The 19,052-nt window shown below is 42.3% G+C and overlaps 1 protein-coding gene across 6 annotated transcripts in view; it reads right to left on the bottom strand.

Annotated features, from left to right (window-relative positions):
* Positions 1-19,052, bottom strand: part of LOC137436726 (nesprin-1) — a 344,176-nt gene that overhangs the window by 9,782 nt on the left and 315,342 nt on the right. For all 6 annotated transcript variants that reach the window (XM_068130758.2, XM_078786725.1, XM_078786724.1 and 3 more), the window contains 8 exons: positions 11,660-11,851; positions 11,231-11,558; positions 10,804-10,949; positions 7,573-7,693; positions 5,606-5,817; positions 1,383-1,718; positions 1,119-1,247; positions 791-991 (listed from right to left, as the gene is read on the bottom strand). In XM_068130758.2, coding sequence (XP_067986859.2) covers positions 791-991; positions 1,119-1,247; positions 1,383-1,718; positions 5,606-5,817; positions 7,573-7,693; positions 10,804-10,949; positions 11,231-11,558; positions 11,660-11,851 — 1,665 coding nt within the window. The remainder of the gene's footprint in view (positions 1-790; positions 992-1,118; positions 1,248-1,382; positions 1,719-5,605; positions 5,818-7,572; positions 7,694-10,803; positions 10,950-11,230; positions 11,559-11,659; positions 11,852-19,052) is intronic.

Here is a 19,052-nt window from a genome sequence, read left to right as displayed (position 1 = left end):
CCCACCATCAGCAATAATCATTTTTGGCAAAACACATACTAAGTTGGCCTCCAAAGCCAGTCAATGGCTTGGCATCCTCGGTCGTGAAGTCTTTTCTTGGTAAACCTGAAATTTTAACCACCTACAAGGCCTCCAACTGCAGCTGACGTTGCCCTGCTGTGGAAACCAAGACTTTCAAAATTATTGGAATCTCCCGCGATTAAGCGGAGTCTATGGGCCTATCACTTACACATCGCAAAGTGGTTGGTGGTCTTGCACCCTCCTTTCTGGTCTTTCTGTTTCTGTCTTCTACCACCTCATTTCTGGTCTTGTACCCTCTGCAGTTTTCGTGCTCTGCCTTCCTCCCCCCCAGGTTTCTGCAAGGTGCACGCAGTCCGACGGTAACCCCTTCTGATGAAACTCCCAAAATACAGACTCACTGTTCATCTCCATGCATTTCTTTTGTGATTGAGAGTTTGTGACTGTATCAATCTTGTCCCATTTCCCCACCCCTCGCCTTCTCTTTGTACTGTTCTTTTCATTCCGTTACGTCCTGATCCATTCTGTGTTCTAGCTGCTCCACAAACCTCAACATTGTCTACAAAAAAAACCAAAATTGAAAGCTAACATTAGATTGAGAAGGCCTCGGTATTAACAGCCTGTTTTATACAAAACTGTACATCATGATAAAAAGTCACCAAGCTAAACACGAGGAGAATATTGTTTGAAGTGTTTGAATAACAACATCATGATCATTGCAATCATTATAATCATCATCAACAGTCCAAACACAATAACAATTACAGCTTACAGATCGTTGTGAAGAAACTGCAATCCTCTTAGTTTTTTTGAGATCTCTCTCCACAAGAGCTGCCATTTCTGCCAGCTGTTGCCTCAGTAACTGGCATTGTGCTGGTTCAGTGGTGCCCCAAGGATTGTGTCGCTGCTCTGCTGCATGTCTTTCAAAGGTGCTCAGCTGGGTCGCAGAGCATTGCAGCTCTCGATGACAATCCTAGTCGTTTCGTGCAGGTTAATTGCAATTCCAATTTCACCCCCAAATCTTATAAAAACACAATGCAACCTAAAATAAATTTTAAAAAACAAGAAATAAAACCACACAAATACACAACTTCAATAACCTTCAGATTTTCTTGGTGAGCCAGGAGTAAATCCGTGTCTGAAGACATACGCAGTGATTTAAGTTTGCTCCTTTTTTCCTCCGCGCTGGTCAATAATGCATGCGCTTTGCGGCAAGCTACCGAGAAGTCCTAAAGAGACAAAAACCTTGGATATAGCAATTAATTTTGATATATGCACATAAACTAAAAAAAGAAAAACAAAAAACTACCCATGTGGCCAAGAAGGCCATCTTCCGAACACAATATTCCCCTGTGCGATAATACCGGTTGGTTGCTGTGCTGCATTGCATCAGTTTCTCCCAAAGTACGGATTTCAGAACTCGCATGTTCAATTTGTCTTGGATGTGAATCCTTGTCAATGGCCTTGATCAATTGATGTGAATCCAGGCTGTGTCGCCAATCTGCCAGACTCTGCAAAACCCCTTCCCACTGACAGGTAACATCCTTGTGGCTGTCAGTGAGTCCCTCGTAAATTGCTTCATGCTCATCACCAGTAGGCAAATTGCTATCCACTTCAATACCATCCCATTCAAGTTCATGGCTACTCAGTTGAAGGGAAAGCAGAAGTGGACGCCACATCTCAATCTCTTCTTGGAATTCCTAAGGGTAAGACAGAGTGGGTGCCAATAGCAGTATTTACAGCAAGAAACCAAAATAAATTGCAACAAGTTCCTAGCTACAATTCTAGGGAGTTAAATAAAATATACGAACAAAATATCTCTCCAAATATTATTTTTCAATTTCCTCCTTTTATCATGGAATGTGTGTGTGTGTATATGTATATATATATATATTAGGGTGGTCCACAGGTATATGTAATATTTAATACTATTAAAAATCCATGCTCCACAAGGCTGCCCTTGTTCCTATGTTTATAAAGATCAAATGAACCAAATATGAGGTCAATTGGAACTTATTTCGAGGTTGCTCAAAAAATAAACAGTTTTAATTTATCCTGTTTTTTTCAGATGGCAGAAACTCGCAGCTCTTCCACAGTTTGGTTGCTGGGCAAGTCTGAAAAGGAAATAATATGTGGGGGACTACCAACCAAAGGACACACATTGCAGAAAATGGTGTACCATCACATACAAAAACACCATACAGTTCGTGAAAGTGCCAAACTTAGTGTACAAGCTGTGTGTGCATACTGGGGGAAAGCACGAATTCCAGTGCAGAGAGTAGATTCCTGTGAGCGCCAACTTTTGAGGTTGTATGATGCCTACAAACTGGTAAAGAAAAATAGAACCAAGACATTCGAAAACTATAGAGTGAAGGAGCAGATGTTCAAACATGATCTTCAATCCCTCTTCGATATCTCACCAAATGATGCGCTTGAGAAAATGACGAATGAAGAAGACAAAGCATTCCTTATCATGCAGCGTGAGGATCCCTCAAGTTCACGTATGGGATCTGTGGACAACACTCTGGCAGTGAAGGAGAACAGAAAGCGTATCAGGCTTGAGAATGAAGATAAAAGAAAGAAGAAACATGCTGCTGAGACTAACAGCAATGCAATCTGTTCCATCAACATCGGCTGTGGTTGATGATGATGATGAGTCTGAGATTGAAAGCTCCGATTCAGGGGACAATGAATTCAAACTCCAAAGTCCATCTTCTGCCAAACAGGCGAAAAAGGCTCCCATCAAGGTGATCACTCCAGCAATAGTGGCAACTCTGGACAGAGTAAATCTCTCAGATTGGTGTGCTATGTTTGTGGCCAGTGCTTTTGCACAATCTCTTGGTCATACCATTGAAGACAAGCGCAAGCCAACAATAATAAATAATTTGAGTAATTGAAAATAGATAATTATCTATGAATTGATGTATGATGCTAAAAATTCTGTATCTTATTATTCATTAAAATTTGTCAACATTTTGAGCATCCTCTAAATATTGTCCAATCAAGCTCAAAATTTCACCACAAACTACTTTCTTCAATAGGAATAGGGGCAGGCTTGTGGAGAAATGAAAATCTAATCTTCAAATTTTTGGACCACCCTAATATATATATATATATATGTACTAGACATAAAAATGGAAACACCAACGTAAAGTCACTTAATAGGGCATTAGGCCACCACGTGCGGCCAGTATGGCCTGCATTGCCGTGGCATAGAGTTCACCAGTGTCTGTAATTCTGCAGGAGGGATGCGGCGACATTTTTCCATGAGAAGGTCAATCAACTCGCACCTGTTTGATGGAGGTGGAAAATACTGTCTCAGGTGTTGTTCCAGAATATCCCATAAATGCTCGATTGGGTTCAGATCTTGTGACTTGGAAGGCCATAACATATGGAGAACACTACTGTCATGCTCATCAAACCATTGGGCAACCACACGTGCCCTGTGAATGGAGGCATTGGGGGGTCTCTTCTCTTGCAGCCATGCTAGCTATAGCTATAGGCAACCAGGCATGTGCAGCACTTTTATACACGACCCGAAGCATGCTGGGATGTTATTTGATTAATTAACACATGGGCCACACCTGTGTGGTGGCCGTTGCTTGGTGTCCCTCATTTACCCAGGTGTTTCCATGTTTTCTTCCACTACCTGCATATATGCATTACATGGACATTAGACATATGCATTACATAACCATATATTATAAGGGCATAACCCAACAGACCATGAATACTGTTACATGTATGGGGGTAGGCAATGAAATACCTTAGTCCAGATAGGATTGTATAGATTTGTGTGCGCCGTATGCTGTGTAGCCGCCTTCACGTGTCTAAGTCAATGCTGGATGTCCGGGTTTGCGTTATGTGCCTCCATGCGGAGGGTGGAGCTATGCTAATTAGTTAGGGCTTTTGGATAAAATTCCCAGTGTGTAAATTGCCCTTGTGATTTTTCCCTTCGTTCTTATAAAGCACACTCGGCCAGCAATGCGATCGACACGTAATTGCAAATAACACAAGCACCGACGATACCCAGACGCGATTACAACACCTAGCTGAACCATCTCGATGAGAAGTTGCCAGACGGAAGCCAAACAGTTCAACCTTGGTTTCATCAGACCACAGAATCTTGTTTCTCACAGTTTGAGAGTCCTTTCGGTGCTTTTTTTGCAAACTCCAACAGGCTTTCATGTGTCTTTCACTGAGGAGAGGCTTCCGTCTGGCCACTTTGCCATAAAGCCCAGATCGGTGGAGTGTTGCAATGATGGTTGTCCTTCTGGAAGTTTCTCTCATCTCCACACAGGATCTCTGGAGCTCAGCCAGAGTGACCATCGGGTTCTTGGTCACCTCTCTTTCCAAGGCCCTTCTCCCCCGATTGCTCAGTTTGGCCGGGCGGCCAGCTCTAGGAAGAGTCCTGGTTGTTCCAAACGTCTTCCATTTAAGAATTATGGAGGTCACTGTGCTCTTGGGAACCTTCAATAAAAACCACCTTTAGAGGCCATTTTTCCTTTAGAGGCCTTTAGAGGCCATGGGAACCTTCAATGCAGCAGAAATTTTTTTTGTAGGCTTCCCCAGATCTGTGCCTCGACACAATCTTGTCTCTCAGCTCTGCACGTAGTTCCTTCGACCTCATGGCTTGGTTTTTGCTCTGATATGCATTGTCAGTTGTGAGACCTTATAAGCTTATATTGAGAGAGGTGTGCCTTTCCAAATCATGTCCAATCAATTGAATTTACCACAGGTGGACTCCAATGAAGGTGTAGAAACATCTCAAAGATGATCAAGAGAAATGGGAGGCACCTGAGCTAAATTTCAAGTGTCATAGCAAAGGGTATGAATACTTATGTCAATGTGATATTTCAGTTTTTTCTTTTAAATAAATTTGCAAAACTTTCTAAAATCCTGCTTTCTCTTTGTCATTATGGGGGTATTGGGTGGAGATTGATGAGGTAAAAAATGAATTTAAACGATTTCAGCATAAGGCTGCAACATAACAAAATGTGAAAAAAGTGAAGGGGTCTGAATACTTTCTGAATGCACTGTACCTGTACCAAGTTTGACAAAGATCCCTTCAGCTGTTCTCAAGTTATCGTGGTAATGGAAACCTACCACGGACGGACGGACTGACCGACAACCTGAAAACGTAATGCCTCCGGTAACTTCGTCAACAGAGGCACAAGAAGGCCTACATGCAGTATATGCACAGATGCCATTTCAAATGTTGCATTGTGGTGTTTGTTAGCAGGATAATGTAAAATTTCACTCAGCAAGTCTTCTGGTGATCATTTGTAATTAGTGAGAGTGGCTGCGAATTGTCAGTCTCCTCGAATGCCATTTTGGATGCATTAAGTCAAGTGAATATCCAGCTTTGTCTATTTCAAGGCATACACAGTGGCTCATATGCATATCTCCTATTTCAGGCACAGAAATTGGTTTCATAAAACAGCTGATCAAGAAAATGCATGTATCAGCATTTTGATACGAATTACAAATGGAAACCTTCAAAGTAAATGTCGAGTCAGAAAGTTCATAATATAGACTGATTTTTTTTGATTTTTTAATAGACATACATAATTTTTGATAAACAAACCTCAAAGAGCACTTGCTGTTGCTTGAGAGAAGGCAGATCATTGGCCGGAGGTTGCTCACGTGCGGCCTTCAGACGCGCCGTCATTTGATCTAGCCAGGCATCAGCTTCTCGAAGCTGGTTCCCAAACTGCTCATGGCGCCTAAGTCGCTCCAGCATGCGTTGCTGCTTCAGCTCCGCTTGCTCCCTGAGCAGCTCCCAGCGCTCAAACACACCTGCAATGCAATCCAAGGTGCATACATTGGATATAATGTCGGTCTCTCGAAGCAGAAGTAGGAACCCAAAGTCCTGAGTTCAGGTCAGGGTAAGGTTGACCATGATCTGTGGAGTACAAGACTTTTGTCATACCAAAATTAGTGGTGATATCACAACTCCATGAATACTTAAAATATTTCGATACATTTTTTTTTTTTAAATTACCTTAATTGGACAAAAACAACATCACATTTATAAGAAAACCACCACATCGAGGTAAATAATGTAAGATATTTATGTGAGTTGAAAAATACAAATCAGGTACACAGCTTACAAAACATGGGGGCAGCAATGATAAACTCAAGAACGAAGATAACTGTTTCATTACCTCCACCACCAAAGGTGGATGGAGGTTATGTTTTCACCCCTGTCTGTCTGTTTGTTTGTCCGTTTGTAAACAAAATATTTCAAAACGTTGTGGACGGATTCGGACGAAATTTGGCAGAGATTTAGCATATGCGAATGAATGAATGAATGAATGAATGATCGTTTTGCAGCCATTTTCCCCGTTAGAGCAGGGGTTAGCCTTGCGGGTCCCATGACAATCATGGTTCCCTGTTTGAGGCAATGTTTTATGGCCGATGCCCTTCCTGGCGCCAACCCTTAGTCGCCTCTTACGATGCGCAGGGATACGGTGTACCTATTCTAAACCGGGGTACACACCGGGAGGGTATGTGACAAGGATAAAATGATTAGATTTTGGTGAAGATCCGGATTCGGATCCGGCTAGTAGAATTTTTTAAGTGATTCTTCACCGTTGGGAGATAGGGCCAAAAACTATACATAGCAGGATATCTCAAAAAGTTGTGGACGGAATTGGAAGAAACTTTGTGGACCAGTTGGGTGTCTGACGAGGACGATTCGATTTGATTCTGGTTAAGATCTGAATATGGATTCGGACATGAGAATTATTTAATTTTTTAAGTGATTCTTCACCAATGGGAGATAGGGGCCAAAACGATATATAGCAGGATATCTCAAAAAGTTATGGATGGATTTGGACGAAACTTGTTGGACCGGTTGTGTGTGTGATAAGGAAGAATCGATTCAATTTTGGTGAAGATCAGGATCCTGATCCAGCCAGTAGAATTTTTTAAAAGTGATTCTTCACCATTGAGTGATATGGTTAACCAGGCGGAGGTATGCTCTCTACTGAGTGCCGTTCTAGTTCTAGTTACCTCTGCCACGGAAGGTGGACGGAGGTTATGTTTTCACTCCTGTCTGTCTGTTTGTCTGTGAGCAGGATGTATCAAAAACTTGTGGACAGATTCAGATGAAACCTGGTGGAACGGTTGGGTGTATGACAAGGATGAATTGATTAGATTTTGGTGAAGTTCCAAATCCGGATCCAGATACGAGAACTTACGAATATGAGAAGGCGTTTTACAGATCTGGGACACAAGATATGAGAAAACGTAAACTGCTCAGCCTGGCGGAGGTATGCGCTCGACCGAGTGCCATTCTAGTTTTACATTGCCATCACGAATATGAACATTAGCTACATTTAAATTTCTTTTTTAGTTTTTACAAAATGCATCATCAAGTAACAAAACAAGTGTACCCAAAACAAGTATTTGTGTTTGAATGACATAAAGCTTTCCTAATCTTCGATTTGACATAAACAACTTAATCTATGGATGAAGGAAGACTTTCCATTTGGAAAGAAGTCATTATGCAAGGAAACCAGGTCTTGATGTAAAAGCTACAATGCTTACCGGATATCTTTCGCTCTAGGCCAGGAGGGTGTATCGAGCCCAGTGTTTCTTCATTCTGCAAGGCCTGACCCACTGTCCGCACACGCTCAATGCTGTCTTGACACTCTGCCAGCAGTTGCATCTGAGGAAGGAATGGCCACATCCTATTATGTTTTGGACAAACAAAAATATCCATGTCTGAATCACTGTGAGGGGTGAAGTGACACCAAAAAAGGTCACATAATACTGGCGACTGTTGCACCGAGTTGAAGGATATACTTTTCAACTATTTTGAATGTACAGTAGTCTTATTACCTCCACGACCAAAGGTTTCACCCATGTCAGTCTGTCTGTCTGGCTTTGAGAATAATATCTCAAGAAGTTATGGTAGGATTCAGACAACATTTGGTGGACAGCTTGGGTGTCTGCCAAGGAAGAATTGATTCGATTTTGGTGAAGATACGGATCCAACAATTTTTTATAATTTTAAAGTGATTCTTCAGCATTGAGAGATTGGGCCAAAAATGATACATAGCACGATATCTCAAAAAGTTGCGGATGAGTTGCATGTTAGGTGATAAGAACAAGCCGATTAGAGTTTGGTTCAAATCTGGCCTATCAGTGGATACAAAACGTAAATTGTTCAGCCTGGCGGAGGTATGCGCTCTACCAAGTGCGATTCAAATTTTGGATGTAGTCACTATCTGTTTATCTGTAAATAAAAATATCTTTCAAAATCATGTTTCATGCAAATAATGACCAATTAAATCATCCACACTCTTAAGAAGAGCTCAAGAACATTTCAAAAACTTGGACCAAACGAGATGGTATTCTTAGAATACTTAACATGCGCAGTCAACTTGGTGCGAGCCAACTCGTTTTTGAACTTTTTTTTTTCTTTGATCCAATATGGCTGCCAGACTACGTGAGCGATTATATCATAAATTTATATTTTCTAATATAATTGCTGCATAGATCACACTCAATAAATTTCAAAACTAGAACGGGCACTCGGTAGAGCGCATACCTTCGCCGCAGCTACTGTTCTGTACTTGGCATGGGAGTGTAGGGAACAGAACAGTGAACAGTTTGGTGCTGATTTCATGCAAATCGGATAAGAATTGACCGAGTTATGACAAAAAACGCACATTTTGCAAGGTCGTGACCCCCCTGACCTTTGACCCCCAACCGCTAACAAGGGTAATGTCTTCACTGGGTCATGTCGTATATCACAAGATCGGGCATTGAATTCTGAACATTTTGGCATTAGTTGCATGCCAATTGGATAAACATTGACCGCGCTATGGTAAAAATACGATTTTGACCTTTTCGTGACCTTGACCTTTGACCCGATTGCTCCCAAAATCTAATCAAATGTGTCCCGTATAATAACCAATCATCCCACCAAATTTCATGCAATTCGGTTGAATACTTTTTGAGTTATGCGAATAACATACACACACACACACACACAGACATACAAATAAATACACAGCGATCAAAACATAACCTTCCGCTTTTGCGAAGGTAATGATCAGACTAAGCATTGCCCTGTCAAATTATGACATCATAATTACGACACCAATGACGTCATCGTTAACAACACCTATTCCCCATACGGAGTTCTTTACAATGAGCCACGTTTCAATTTTTTCCATGGAGCGGTTTTGGAGAAATCGAGGTATAACCTTTTTCTGTTTTTAAAAGATGGCGCCTGTACCACGTGACCTATTACATCATAATTATCATTAAACTATTCTACAGGAGGAGGCGCGCATATGGTGAAAATTTTGTGTCAATCGGATCAAGAATTGCAGAGAAAAAACAATTCATACTGATCAAAATAAGCGTTGTACTTGTCGAATTATGACGTCATCAATAAGGTACCGATGACATCATAATTAACATATCTTATTTCCCATGGGGAGTTCTTTACGATGAGCCATGTTTCCATTTTTTTCCATGGAGCGGTTTCAGAGATATGGAGGTGCAACATTTTTCGATTTTTCCAAGATGGCACCTGTACCACATGACCCATGATGATGATGTCATAATTACCATTAAAATATTCTACAGGAGGAGCCGCTCATATTCTGAAAATTTCATGCTCATCGGACTAACAGTTGCAGAGATTTTTTTTTTCATACTGATCAGATCGAGCATTGTACTTGTTGAATTATGAAGTCATAATGAAGACACCAATTACATCATCATCAACATATCTTATTCCCCATGGGGAGTACTTGAAAACGAGCCTTGTTTCAACTTTTTCCATTTAGCGGTTTGGGAGATATAGAGGTGTAACGTTTTTCCAAGATGGCGTCCGTACCACGTGACCTATGACGTCATAATTATGAATTTTAAAAATTCTACACGCGGAGGCGCTCCTATGGTAAAATTTCATGTCAATCGGACCAACGGTTACCGAGAAAATGAATTTTAAAAATGCAGACACGTACGTACGCACGCCACACGTATGCAGTCGAATGCTTAACCCTGCTTTTCGCTTCGCGAGCGCAGGGTAATAAGAACTTCCATTATAGTCCTAAAAAGCCATTTATGAGCTGCAAAGGAATCAAAAGTCCATTTAAATACAGGCCGGTAACTGTGATGTTAACGTTAACCTAAATGAGGAGTCCTAAAGGCAGAAACAGAAATGCATTTGCCTTATCATATTTGCCTTATCATATAACAATCAGCATTTGACATATTGACGGACCTCGATATTCGCGGGGGATACGTTCCTGAAAAATTACTTTGACGGACCTGAAGTTTACTTTGACGGACAACAGTATCGGGGCACTCACAACAAGTCATGAATGCTTCAACACGTTGGCCGCCGACTCTTGCCGGCAGTCACATGCTCTGGATTATGCAGAACACGCTTATTTCAGTTATAATTATTTACTTTCACATTGTAACCATATCATCTTTAGTCTTAATTGAGCTGAAGTGAGCTTTGTGCCGTTATCATATTTGTGCACTGCAGTGATTTTCAATATTGCATATAATGGTACAACACAAATTTGATCATGATTATTACATAGATTTATGTTCACCGAAATGCAAGCAAATCATGTGTTGTGTTATCTGGCACGGTAGCATGTTCTGTTTACAATGGAATAACGTAATCTTTTCTATGAGAATACTCGTAGTGGCAGAATATGGTACACCTAGCACTACGAGTACACTCGGAGTCCGCAGAAATACCTACAATGTTCAACATTACAATACAAAGGGATGCGGCCTTACATATTGGTCATAGGCAGAATCAAGGTCAGGCCCTGTGGGCGTTCGCCGACTCAAAAAGATCTCTGTCTGTTGCAGATGGAATCTGCAGGCATCCAATGCACCATCTAACTGTTGAAGCTGGTGATCCAGAACTCTACCACCATTTCCTGGAAAGCAAAACCACACAATAAAAACAACTGTCATCTTCACACATCAAAATACTCGTACCTTGCCATTTGGTGTCCATGATATAAATGGCTGCCAAGACGTTGCCAGTGGAACATGCAATGTGCGACTCCTTAAAAAGTAATATGTGGCTCAAGATCCACAGGTTCGCAATGATCCCTTTAAGAGTTGAAAGTGAATGCAAACATATTAAGGGCCTCTTTGTTTCAAAAATCACCGCAAATATTACGTGTGCATGAAAACCGCAAAGTTTAAAACATACCGGACAAGCCACTATCATCAAGTGTGAAAGTCCTGTCATTGTCATGTTCATCTTCATCCTCGTTTCCACCACCATCTCCGCTAGCCTCAGGCCTGGTGATATCGTACTGATAGTCCCACTCAAGGCTGGCAGGGGTATCTCGACCAGAACGTAGTGCCGATTGCCCTTGCGGCCGCGTTGACAAAGGCTGCAGGAAGCATGATGCCGCGGTGGTGGCTGTGGTTGAAACATCGATGGGGCGGTATGGCTCGATCCTCCCTATTACTTCTAGTTCCTCCGTCTCAGCCTCAACATCGGACACCTCCCTCTCATCTCCGGTCACTATGACCTGGAAGTTACATAAAGCAAGCTTACAATCGCACTTTTCACAGCAGACAGCAGTATCACAATTTATCTGTTTAAAAAAAAAACAATTCAAGCATGACTCACTGGAAGACCATGGATCCGAGTAAGATATCGTTCAACCCTGGCAAACACATCTTGCCAGTCCCGCCGAAGCTGCTCAAGTTCTTCTTCTATTGCGGCGGCATCCAATGGCTCACTCTTCATGATGAGCTCCTCGGCATGCGTGATCAGCTCTTCAATGCGTACTGTGTTCAACTCTATCTCCTGCTGATAGGCCTGTAATCATCAAGTTGTGAGTGAATACCAGAATGTATAATCGGTACATGCAAAGATTAATTTGCCAAGACTGGAGAATAACTGTGAGGTTTAAAGACGTTCACTTGATTAAACAATCTTTAACAGACAATGAGGTTCAACTTTAAATAACATGTAGGCAGGAACCCATCAATGATTGTCCCAAGTAGGCTACTGAAGCGGAACGTTCCACGTTATGAATCACAACGGTGCTCTTACTTGGTCTGTGCACAGTGTGAGCAACTTTAAGCTGATTTATAGAATTTAGTGATTACTGGGGCGGGAAACTTTTGTTTATGCAACAGGGGTACAAAGTCCTTGCAGTAAAAAAAAAAGAAGGAAAAGCTGCCTGCAGTTTAAATTACGAAAGTGGCGGGTTTCACATGTCTGGGTATAGTTATTTCAATGATGTCGTGCATTACTTTTGTTGTACCAAATCCATGAAGAATGTAAACAATTACTTCACTGGACCAACCACACGTTGTAAGTTTTGATTGGCCACAGGTGGTATTGTTTTATAGTCCGTTATTAATATATATATATATATATATATATATATATATATATATATATATATATATATATATATATACATACATATATATATATATATATATATATATATATATATATATATATATATATATATATATATATATATATATATATTCGATATTATTATTATAAGCTCAATTCTGGGATCGATTATTATAAGCAAACGATTCAAACTTGCAAATACGTACATTATAGCCCGTCCCCCTCGTCACGTGCAGAGGGAGATGGGATTTTGCAATCGCTTCTCTGTCTGCCCAGACCACAACTTTTTATCATTTGAGCTTGTCATTAAATTTTCATGCCTGGTGTTGGCTTAGTGGTTACGGTGCCGGCTTGGGATCCGAGGATCCTGAGTTCGAATCCCGGTCGATCGCTGAATTAACGCCAGGGGGGTTGACTCAGCCTGTCATCCTTCCGAGGTTGGCAAATTGAGTACCAGTTCACTGGTAATTCCCTGTGTGTCGCAAGAGGCGACTAACAGGGTTGGCAGCAGGAAGGGCATCCAGCCATAAAACATTGCTTCAAAAAGGGGACCATGGTGCCTGAAAAAGGCCAACCCCTGCTCTGCGGGGAAAAATAGCCTCTAAAGGTTGTCTCATATATAAATTTTTTGTATACAAGATCGAGGCTCGTGTAAGAGCTAACATTAATCACTAAAAAAAAACGGATACATAAAAAACATATAATAAAGGGAGTGGGTGACAAGATGGGGAGAGAGAGGGAAGCACACAAGTACAACAGTAGAGAACAGGGACATCGAGAGATCTGTGGGAGGGAGAGGGCTTGGGGGGAGGACGCATGGGAAGGGGAGGTATAAAACACATGGACACTGACTGCTAGGACTTCAAGGAAAGAAGTTGGTATTTCAAAAAAGTGGATCTGGGGTGAAATTAATGGGGGTAGAAAAGATCAAGGTTCTGGATGGGGGAAGATAACAGATGGTGGTGAACAGCTGTTTTAAAGACCTGGAGGGAGGAGTGGGATTGAAGAAAGTGAGGGAGTTTGTTCCAGAGGCAGGAGAAAAGAGGAATGAAAGAGTGAAGGTGAGCAGAGAGTCTTGATTTTGACAATTTCACCAAAAGAGGGTTGCTGGCAGATCTTGTGCGACCTGCAGGAATATTTGAGGGACAGAGCACAGACAGAGCTGGGGGAGCTAGGCTGGAGAGGAGTCGTCAAAAGACAGAAAGTCCACCAACCTGCCTGCGGTGAGTGAGTGAAAGGCCCTCAGAGTTAGTTGCTTCGCGGGAGATTGCAATGATTCTGGAAGCTTTGGTTTCAACAGCGTGGAGCCGAGCTAGGTGTGAGGCAGGAGCACCAGCCCAGAGGGGAGAGCAGTATTCCATTGAGCTGCAGATGAAAGCCTTGTATGTGGTGAGGAGCTCAGGTGTGCCAAGAAAGGACCGCACGATGGAGGGTGTCCAGTCGGCGACTGGCTTTGGAGGCCAGCTTGGAAATGTGGTTTTCCCAGGAAAGATCATGGCAGATAGAGAGACCCAAAAGCTTGAGTGACAGAACTTCTTGGAGAGGATTGTTGAGAAAGTAGATGGGAGGGTTGTCCAGTCTGTCTTTTCGGAGAGACAGAGTAAGAGTGTGAGATTTGTCAGGATTGAAAGACATGTTCCACTTGTTTGACCAGTCTGTGATTTTGTCAAGGTCTGCAGAGAGTTAGGAGGCTGCAGACTGCCGATCTGAGGGATGAGGTATGGAACGGCAGAGAGTGGAGTCATCAGCAAAGAGATAGAGGATTTTCTCGAGAGTCGGAGAGATCATTGATGAAGACCAGAAAAATCACAGGGCCCAGAACACTGCCTTGGGGAACTCCAGCCTGAACAGGAAGGGGAGATGAGAGAAATCCATTCAGGTCCACACGTTGACCACGACTAGATTGGAAGTCCGCAAGCCATGCATGGAGATTTCCATGCATAGCATAGGAGGAGAGTTTGGTGAGCAGAACGGGGTGCCAGACCGTATCAAAAGCACGTGATATGTCAAAGGAGACAGCTCTGATTTCTTGTTTGGCATTGAGGACCTCCATCCATTGTTGAGACAGCAGAAGCAGCATGTCCACAGTAGAATGACCTGGTCTGAAACCAAATTGATTTTCAATCCAAAATTTTCAAGCCAATTCAATCAATTTTCAAAGATTTTCAAGCCAAATCCAAATCCTGAATGCAAAATCCAAATCCAAATCAAATCCAAATTTGAGATTTTCTCCACAACATACACTCACTGCGAGCATGTAAAAACCGCAAAACATTCTGAGCTTGGAGGTCAATGGTTCGATTCCGATCAAAGACTAAAAAATGGTATGTGCTGCTTCCTCGCTGGACGTTTAACATTTAGAGGATAGAGCATGGACAAATCCTGTGGGCTGTCGTGCTTCTGGAGGGAATTCTATGTTCGTATACAAAGTCAACCCTCGAGAAAGAGCTAGAGAACACAGAGTGGAGGACGCTGCAGAACATACGGAACAGTAGAAAGAGTGGGAAAAACCGACAGCAGAGTTCAATGACAACATAGAGGAAGACTTGGAGAAATGAGTGCAGGGGGAGGAATGAGGATACAGAAGCAAACTCTTAGGAAGTGAAAAAGTGAAATTTGGAAGGATGTGGGGCTTGGGCGGTGGGGGTAGAGGACGTAGAGGGGAATAACAGGGGTAGAAAAGATCATGGTTTTTAGATGTGGTCATGATCTGAGATGGTGGTGAACAGCTGACAAATGAGTGGAGGTGAGCAGTGATTCTGGATTTTGGGAGTTTCACCAGAAGGGGTTTGCTGTTGGACACCACATCCTCCTTACAGAGACCTGGGAGGGGGAAATTACAGAAAGAGCAGAGGGTGCAAGACCAGAAAGGAAGCGGTAGAAGACAAGGAAAACCACCATAACAGTATCCACCTCCCCTCACATCCGGAATCTTGGCGTCATCTTTGACCAAACCCTTTCCTTCGACAAATACACTAAACAGATCACAAAGTCAGCCTTCTTTCACCTGAAAAACATTGCCCGTTCTCCGCTCATCCCTCTCCTCCACGGCTGCAGAAACCCTCATCCACGCCTTCATCACCCTCCGTCTGGACTACTGCAATAGCCTCCTCTATGGTTCACCCTCAAAAATCACCAATAAACTCCAATACATTCAGAACTCCGCTGCCCGTCTACTCACCCATTCCCGGACCCGTGACCACATCACCCCCGTCCTTTACAAGCTTCACTGGCTCCCCATCCCCCAGAGAATCCAGTACAAAATCCTCCTCTTGACATACAAAGCCCTCCATAACCTGGCCCCATCCTACCTGGCTGACCTCCTCTCCAGACACACTCCCACCCGCAACCTCCGCTCTGCTGGTACCAACCTCCTGACCCCCTCCATCCGGACCAAATTCAGATCCTGGGGGGACAGGGCCTTCTCCATCGCTGCTCCCACCCTCTGGAACTCACTACCTCACACCATCAGAGACTCCTCACTCACCACATTCAAAACATCACTAAAGACCCACATGTTCAACACTGCATTCAACATTCAACCCACAGCATTTTAACCCCTGACTATCTCTTCTCCTTCTCCCTCCTTTTGCTTTAAATATTTCCCTATTGATTCTTGTCTTTTTGCAATTGTTGTTTTCATGTATTGTTATGCATTATGTTTGCCACTCTGTCAAAGCGCCTTTGGGCTTCTGAAAAGCGCTATACAAAATAAATGAATTATTATTATTATTATAACATAATGACGCTCTTACTTGGTTTCATTCCTACTTTGAAGCCATGGCGATGCATAAAAGGATTAGGGTGTCGTATTGTGGTGTCATTCCTTCCTTGTCATACCTTCCTACCTTATTTGTTTTTTTTTGTTTTTCTGGGGGGAATTCCATCTCGACATGTTTTAAAAAAAAAAAATGTTTTTTTTCTGACTTGTTAAAAATAGTGGTTTGCTTGAACTTTGAGAGAATCTATGTATGAGGTATGAAAGGGCTTTTAGATGGAATTATAGACAGGAGTAGACTCTTTACCTCCTGTACTCAGTTGAGGAAGTAAAGAAAAAGGAAAGCTATGAGAAGATGAAGCCCTACGGCGAAATAATAGGCACCCAATAATATTGAGTAAGGTGGAACCAGATGAGCATGATGTTAGCTGATGTATTTCACTGCTCAATTGAGTCAGCAGAGGGACCAGAGGATAGGAGAGTAGCAAATGTAAGCCATGTTTAAAAAAAAGGATCCAGAGAGGAAGAGAACTATAAAGCTAATGTTAACTTTGGTTGCAGAGAAGTTGTTCGTGATCTCAATTATGGATTAGATGGGGGACCAATTTCAATAAATTTAAACGAATTAAAGGCAGTCATCATGGATATACTAAAGGGGGTATATGTTTAACAAGCTTATTCTAGTTTTATGAAGCAGTTTCTGAATGGATGGATGAAGGAAATGTAATAGCTATAGTAAGGTCTTCAGTTTCAGAAGGCATTTGATAAGATAGCGCATGTAAGGTTGTTGGCTCACGTTATAGGGCTGGTGGGATGGCTGGTAGAGCAGCGAAATGGATTGGAGAAACTAAGCTGGCTTAGTGCTGCTAAGCAAATAGTGCCTGTGAGTGGAAGGATATCTGATTGGGTGGTTGAAAGTAAGGTGATACCTTTCTGACCAGTACTGGGACCATTGTTGTATACAACTTAAATCAATGATTTGGGGTGGCGGTTCTTCACAGTTGGCTTTCAGATGTAGGAAAGTTTAGATACTTTCAGATTTTTTTTGCAATACAAAGTCAAGACTTGTGGAAGAGCGAGGACACGATAGAGCAAAAGGAACAGCGGAAAAACGGTGGAAAACATCAACAGCAGGGTTGAAGGACAATATATAGGATATCCGGTCAAACAAGGGAAGTGGGGAGGAATGAGGGGCATGGGAGGATGCACGGGGTGGACAAGATGGACACAGAGGCAAACTCCCAGGAAGGAGAAAACGGAAACCTGGAAGGAGGTTGGTCGCTGGGAAGCGGGAGAAATGTCACCCGCTCTTGCTTGTTAACTCAACTGGACTACCGTCCAGTTGTTAACTCAACTGGACTACCGTCCAGTTTAGTTTATCACATACTGAACCCTCCGGCGTCCGTCGTCTGTTAACTTTTCGATGTTAACACTCCAGCATCCACAAATATCAACCGATTCTGATCAAACTCGACATGCAGCATCCTTACCCCAAGGACCAGGTTGGTATTACATTTCAGCCCGATCCGTTGAAAAATGGCGGACTTAGACGACCATTTTTTTTTTTGGTCATGAAAACGACGTGAACACTCTAGCGTCCACAAATATTAACAGATTTTGATCAAACTTAGAATGTTTAATTCCTCACCACACAAGGTAGGTTGCTATTGCATTCCAACCTGATCCGTCACAAAATGGCTGCCATATTGTTTTCAGCTCCGAAACGACGTTAAGAATTTAACGTCGACAAATATTTATGGATTTTGATCAAACGTGGTGTGAGACTCTTGCCACACAAGGTAGGTTGCTATCTTAAGTCAAATCTAGTACAGACAACTGACCTACTTTAAAGTTGTCCAGTCAGTTCAGTTGAGTCCTGCTTCCCTGGAAGCTCGAGTTCTAGTTAACTTCCTGGTTGGATGCAATATATATATATATATATATATATATATATGAATATGATGAATGAATGATCGTTTTAAGGCCATTTTCCCCGCTAGAGCAGGGGTTAGCCTTGCGGGCCCCATGACAATCATGGTTCCCTGTTTGAGGCAATGTTTTTATGGCCGGATGCCCTTCCTGACGCCAACCCTTGGTCATGCTCTTACGATGCGCAGGGATACGGTGTACCTATTCTAAACCGGGGTACACACCGTGATCATTCATCCCAGCAAGCTGGTACTCAATTTGCCGACCTCGGAAGGATGACAGGCTGAGTCAACTCCCCTGGTGTTAATTCAGCGATCGACCGGGATTCGAACCCAGGATCCCAAGCCAGCACCCTAACCGCTAAGCCAACACCAGGCCACCAACACCAGCCAACACCAACAAAACAAGGAATAAATTACATCAACAACTCCCATGGGAATCTCATGATAAATCTTGGCACCCAAGCTATATTACATCAAAAATGTGTGAAGAGTACAATAAAATAGGGTTCCATTTTTAAAATTATAATCCTGAAGGTCATTTTGAGGTCACTGAAGGTCATGACCCCTAAAAATGTGCTTTGAAAAAAATCTAGTTTTTGTAACTGTCTGGAATATAGTTGTGTAGCAAATCAAATTGAAGGATATTTTATGTACGTTGTAATGACAGTCATTGAAACATATTCCATGGTGATTATGGCAGAGTAGAAAACATACATCGATGTTTGAACAATTAATTAAAGCATTTGTTGTTATAAACGCAGCTCACACACAGTAGTGTTTTTATCGTAATGGCAGAATTTACTTATGGTTTATTATAGACGATATCACGAGATGAAACAGGCATCGACCGTGAGTGGATAAGACTATATCAGGTAAGAAATCCTGGTGTAATTATTTGACAATATGAGTTCATTGTGTTCCTGAAAGCAGCAGCATTGGTCAGGTTCTTCTTGGTCACACCAGTGATGAACAGACTGAACAAGTGCATGACATGGCC

The sequence above is a fragment of the Myxine glutinosa genome, chromosome 11 (genome assembly GCF_964187855.1).
Source record: "Myxine glutinosa chromosome 11, kmMyxGlut1.1, whole genome shotgun sequence".
NCBI classification, from domain to species: Eukaryota; Metazoa; Chordata; class Myxini; order Myxiniformes; family Myxinidae; genus Myxine; species Myxine glutinosa.
The sequence above is the reverse complement of the archived record's forward strand: the minus strand, read 5'-3'. Positions and strand labels throughout refer to the sequence as shown.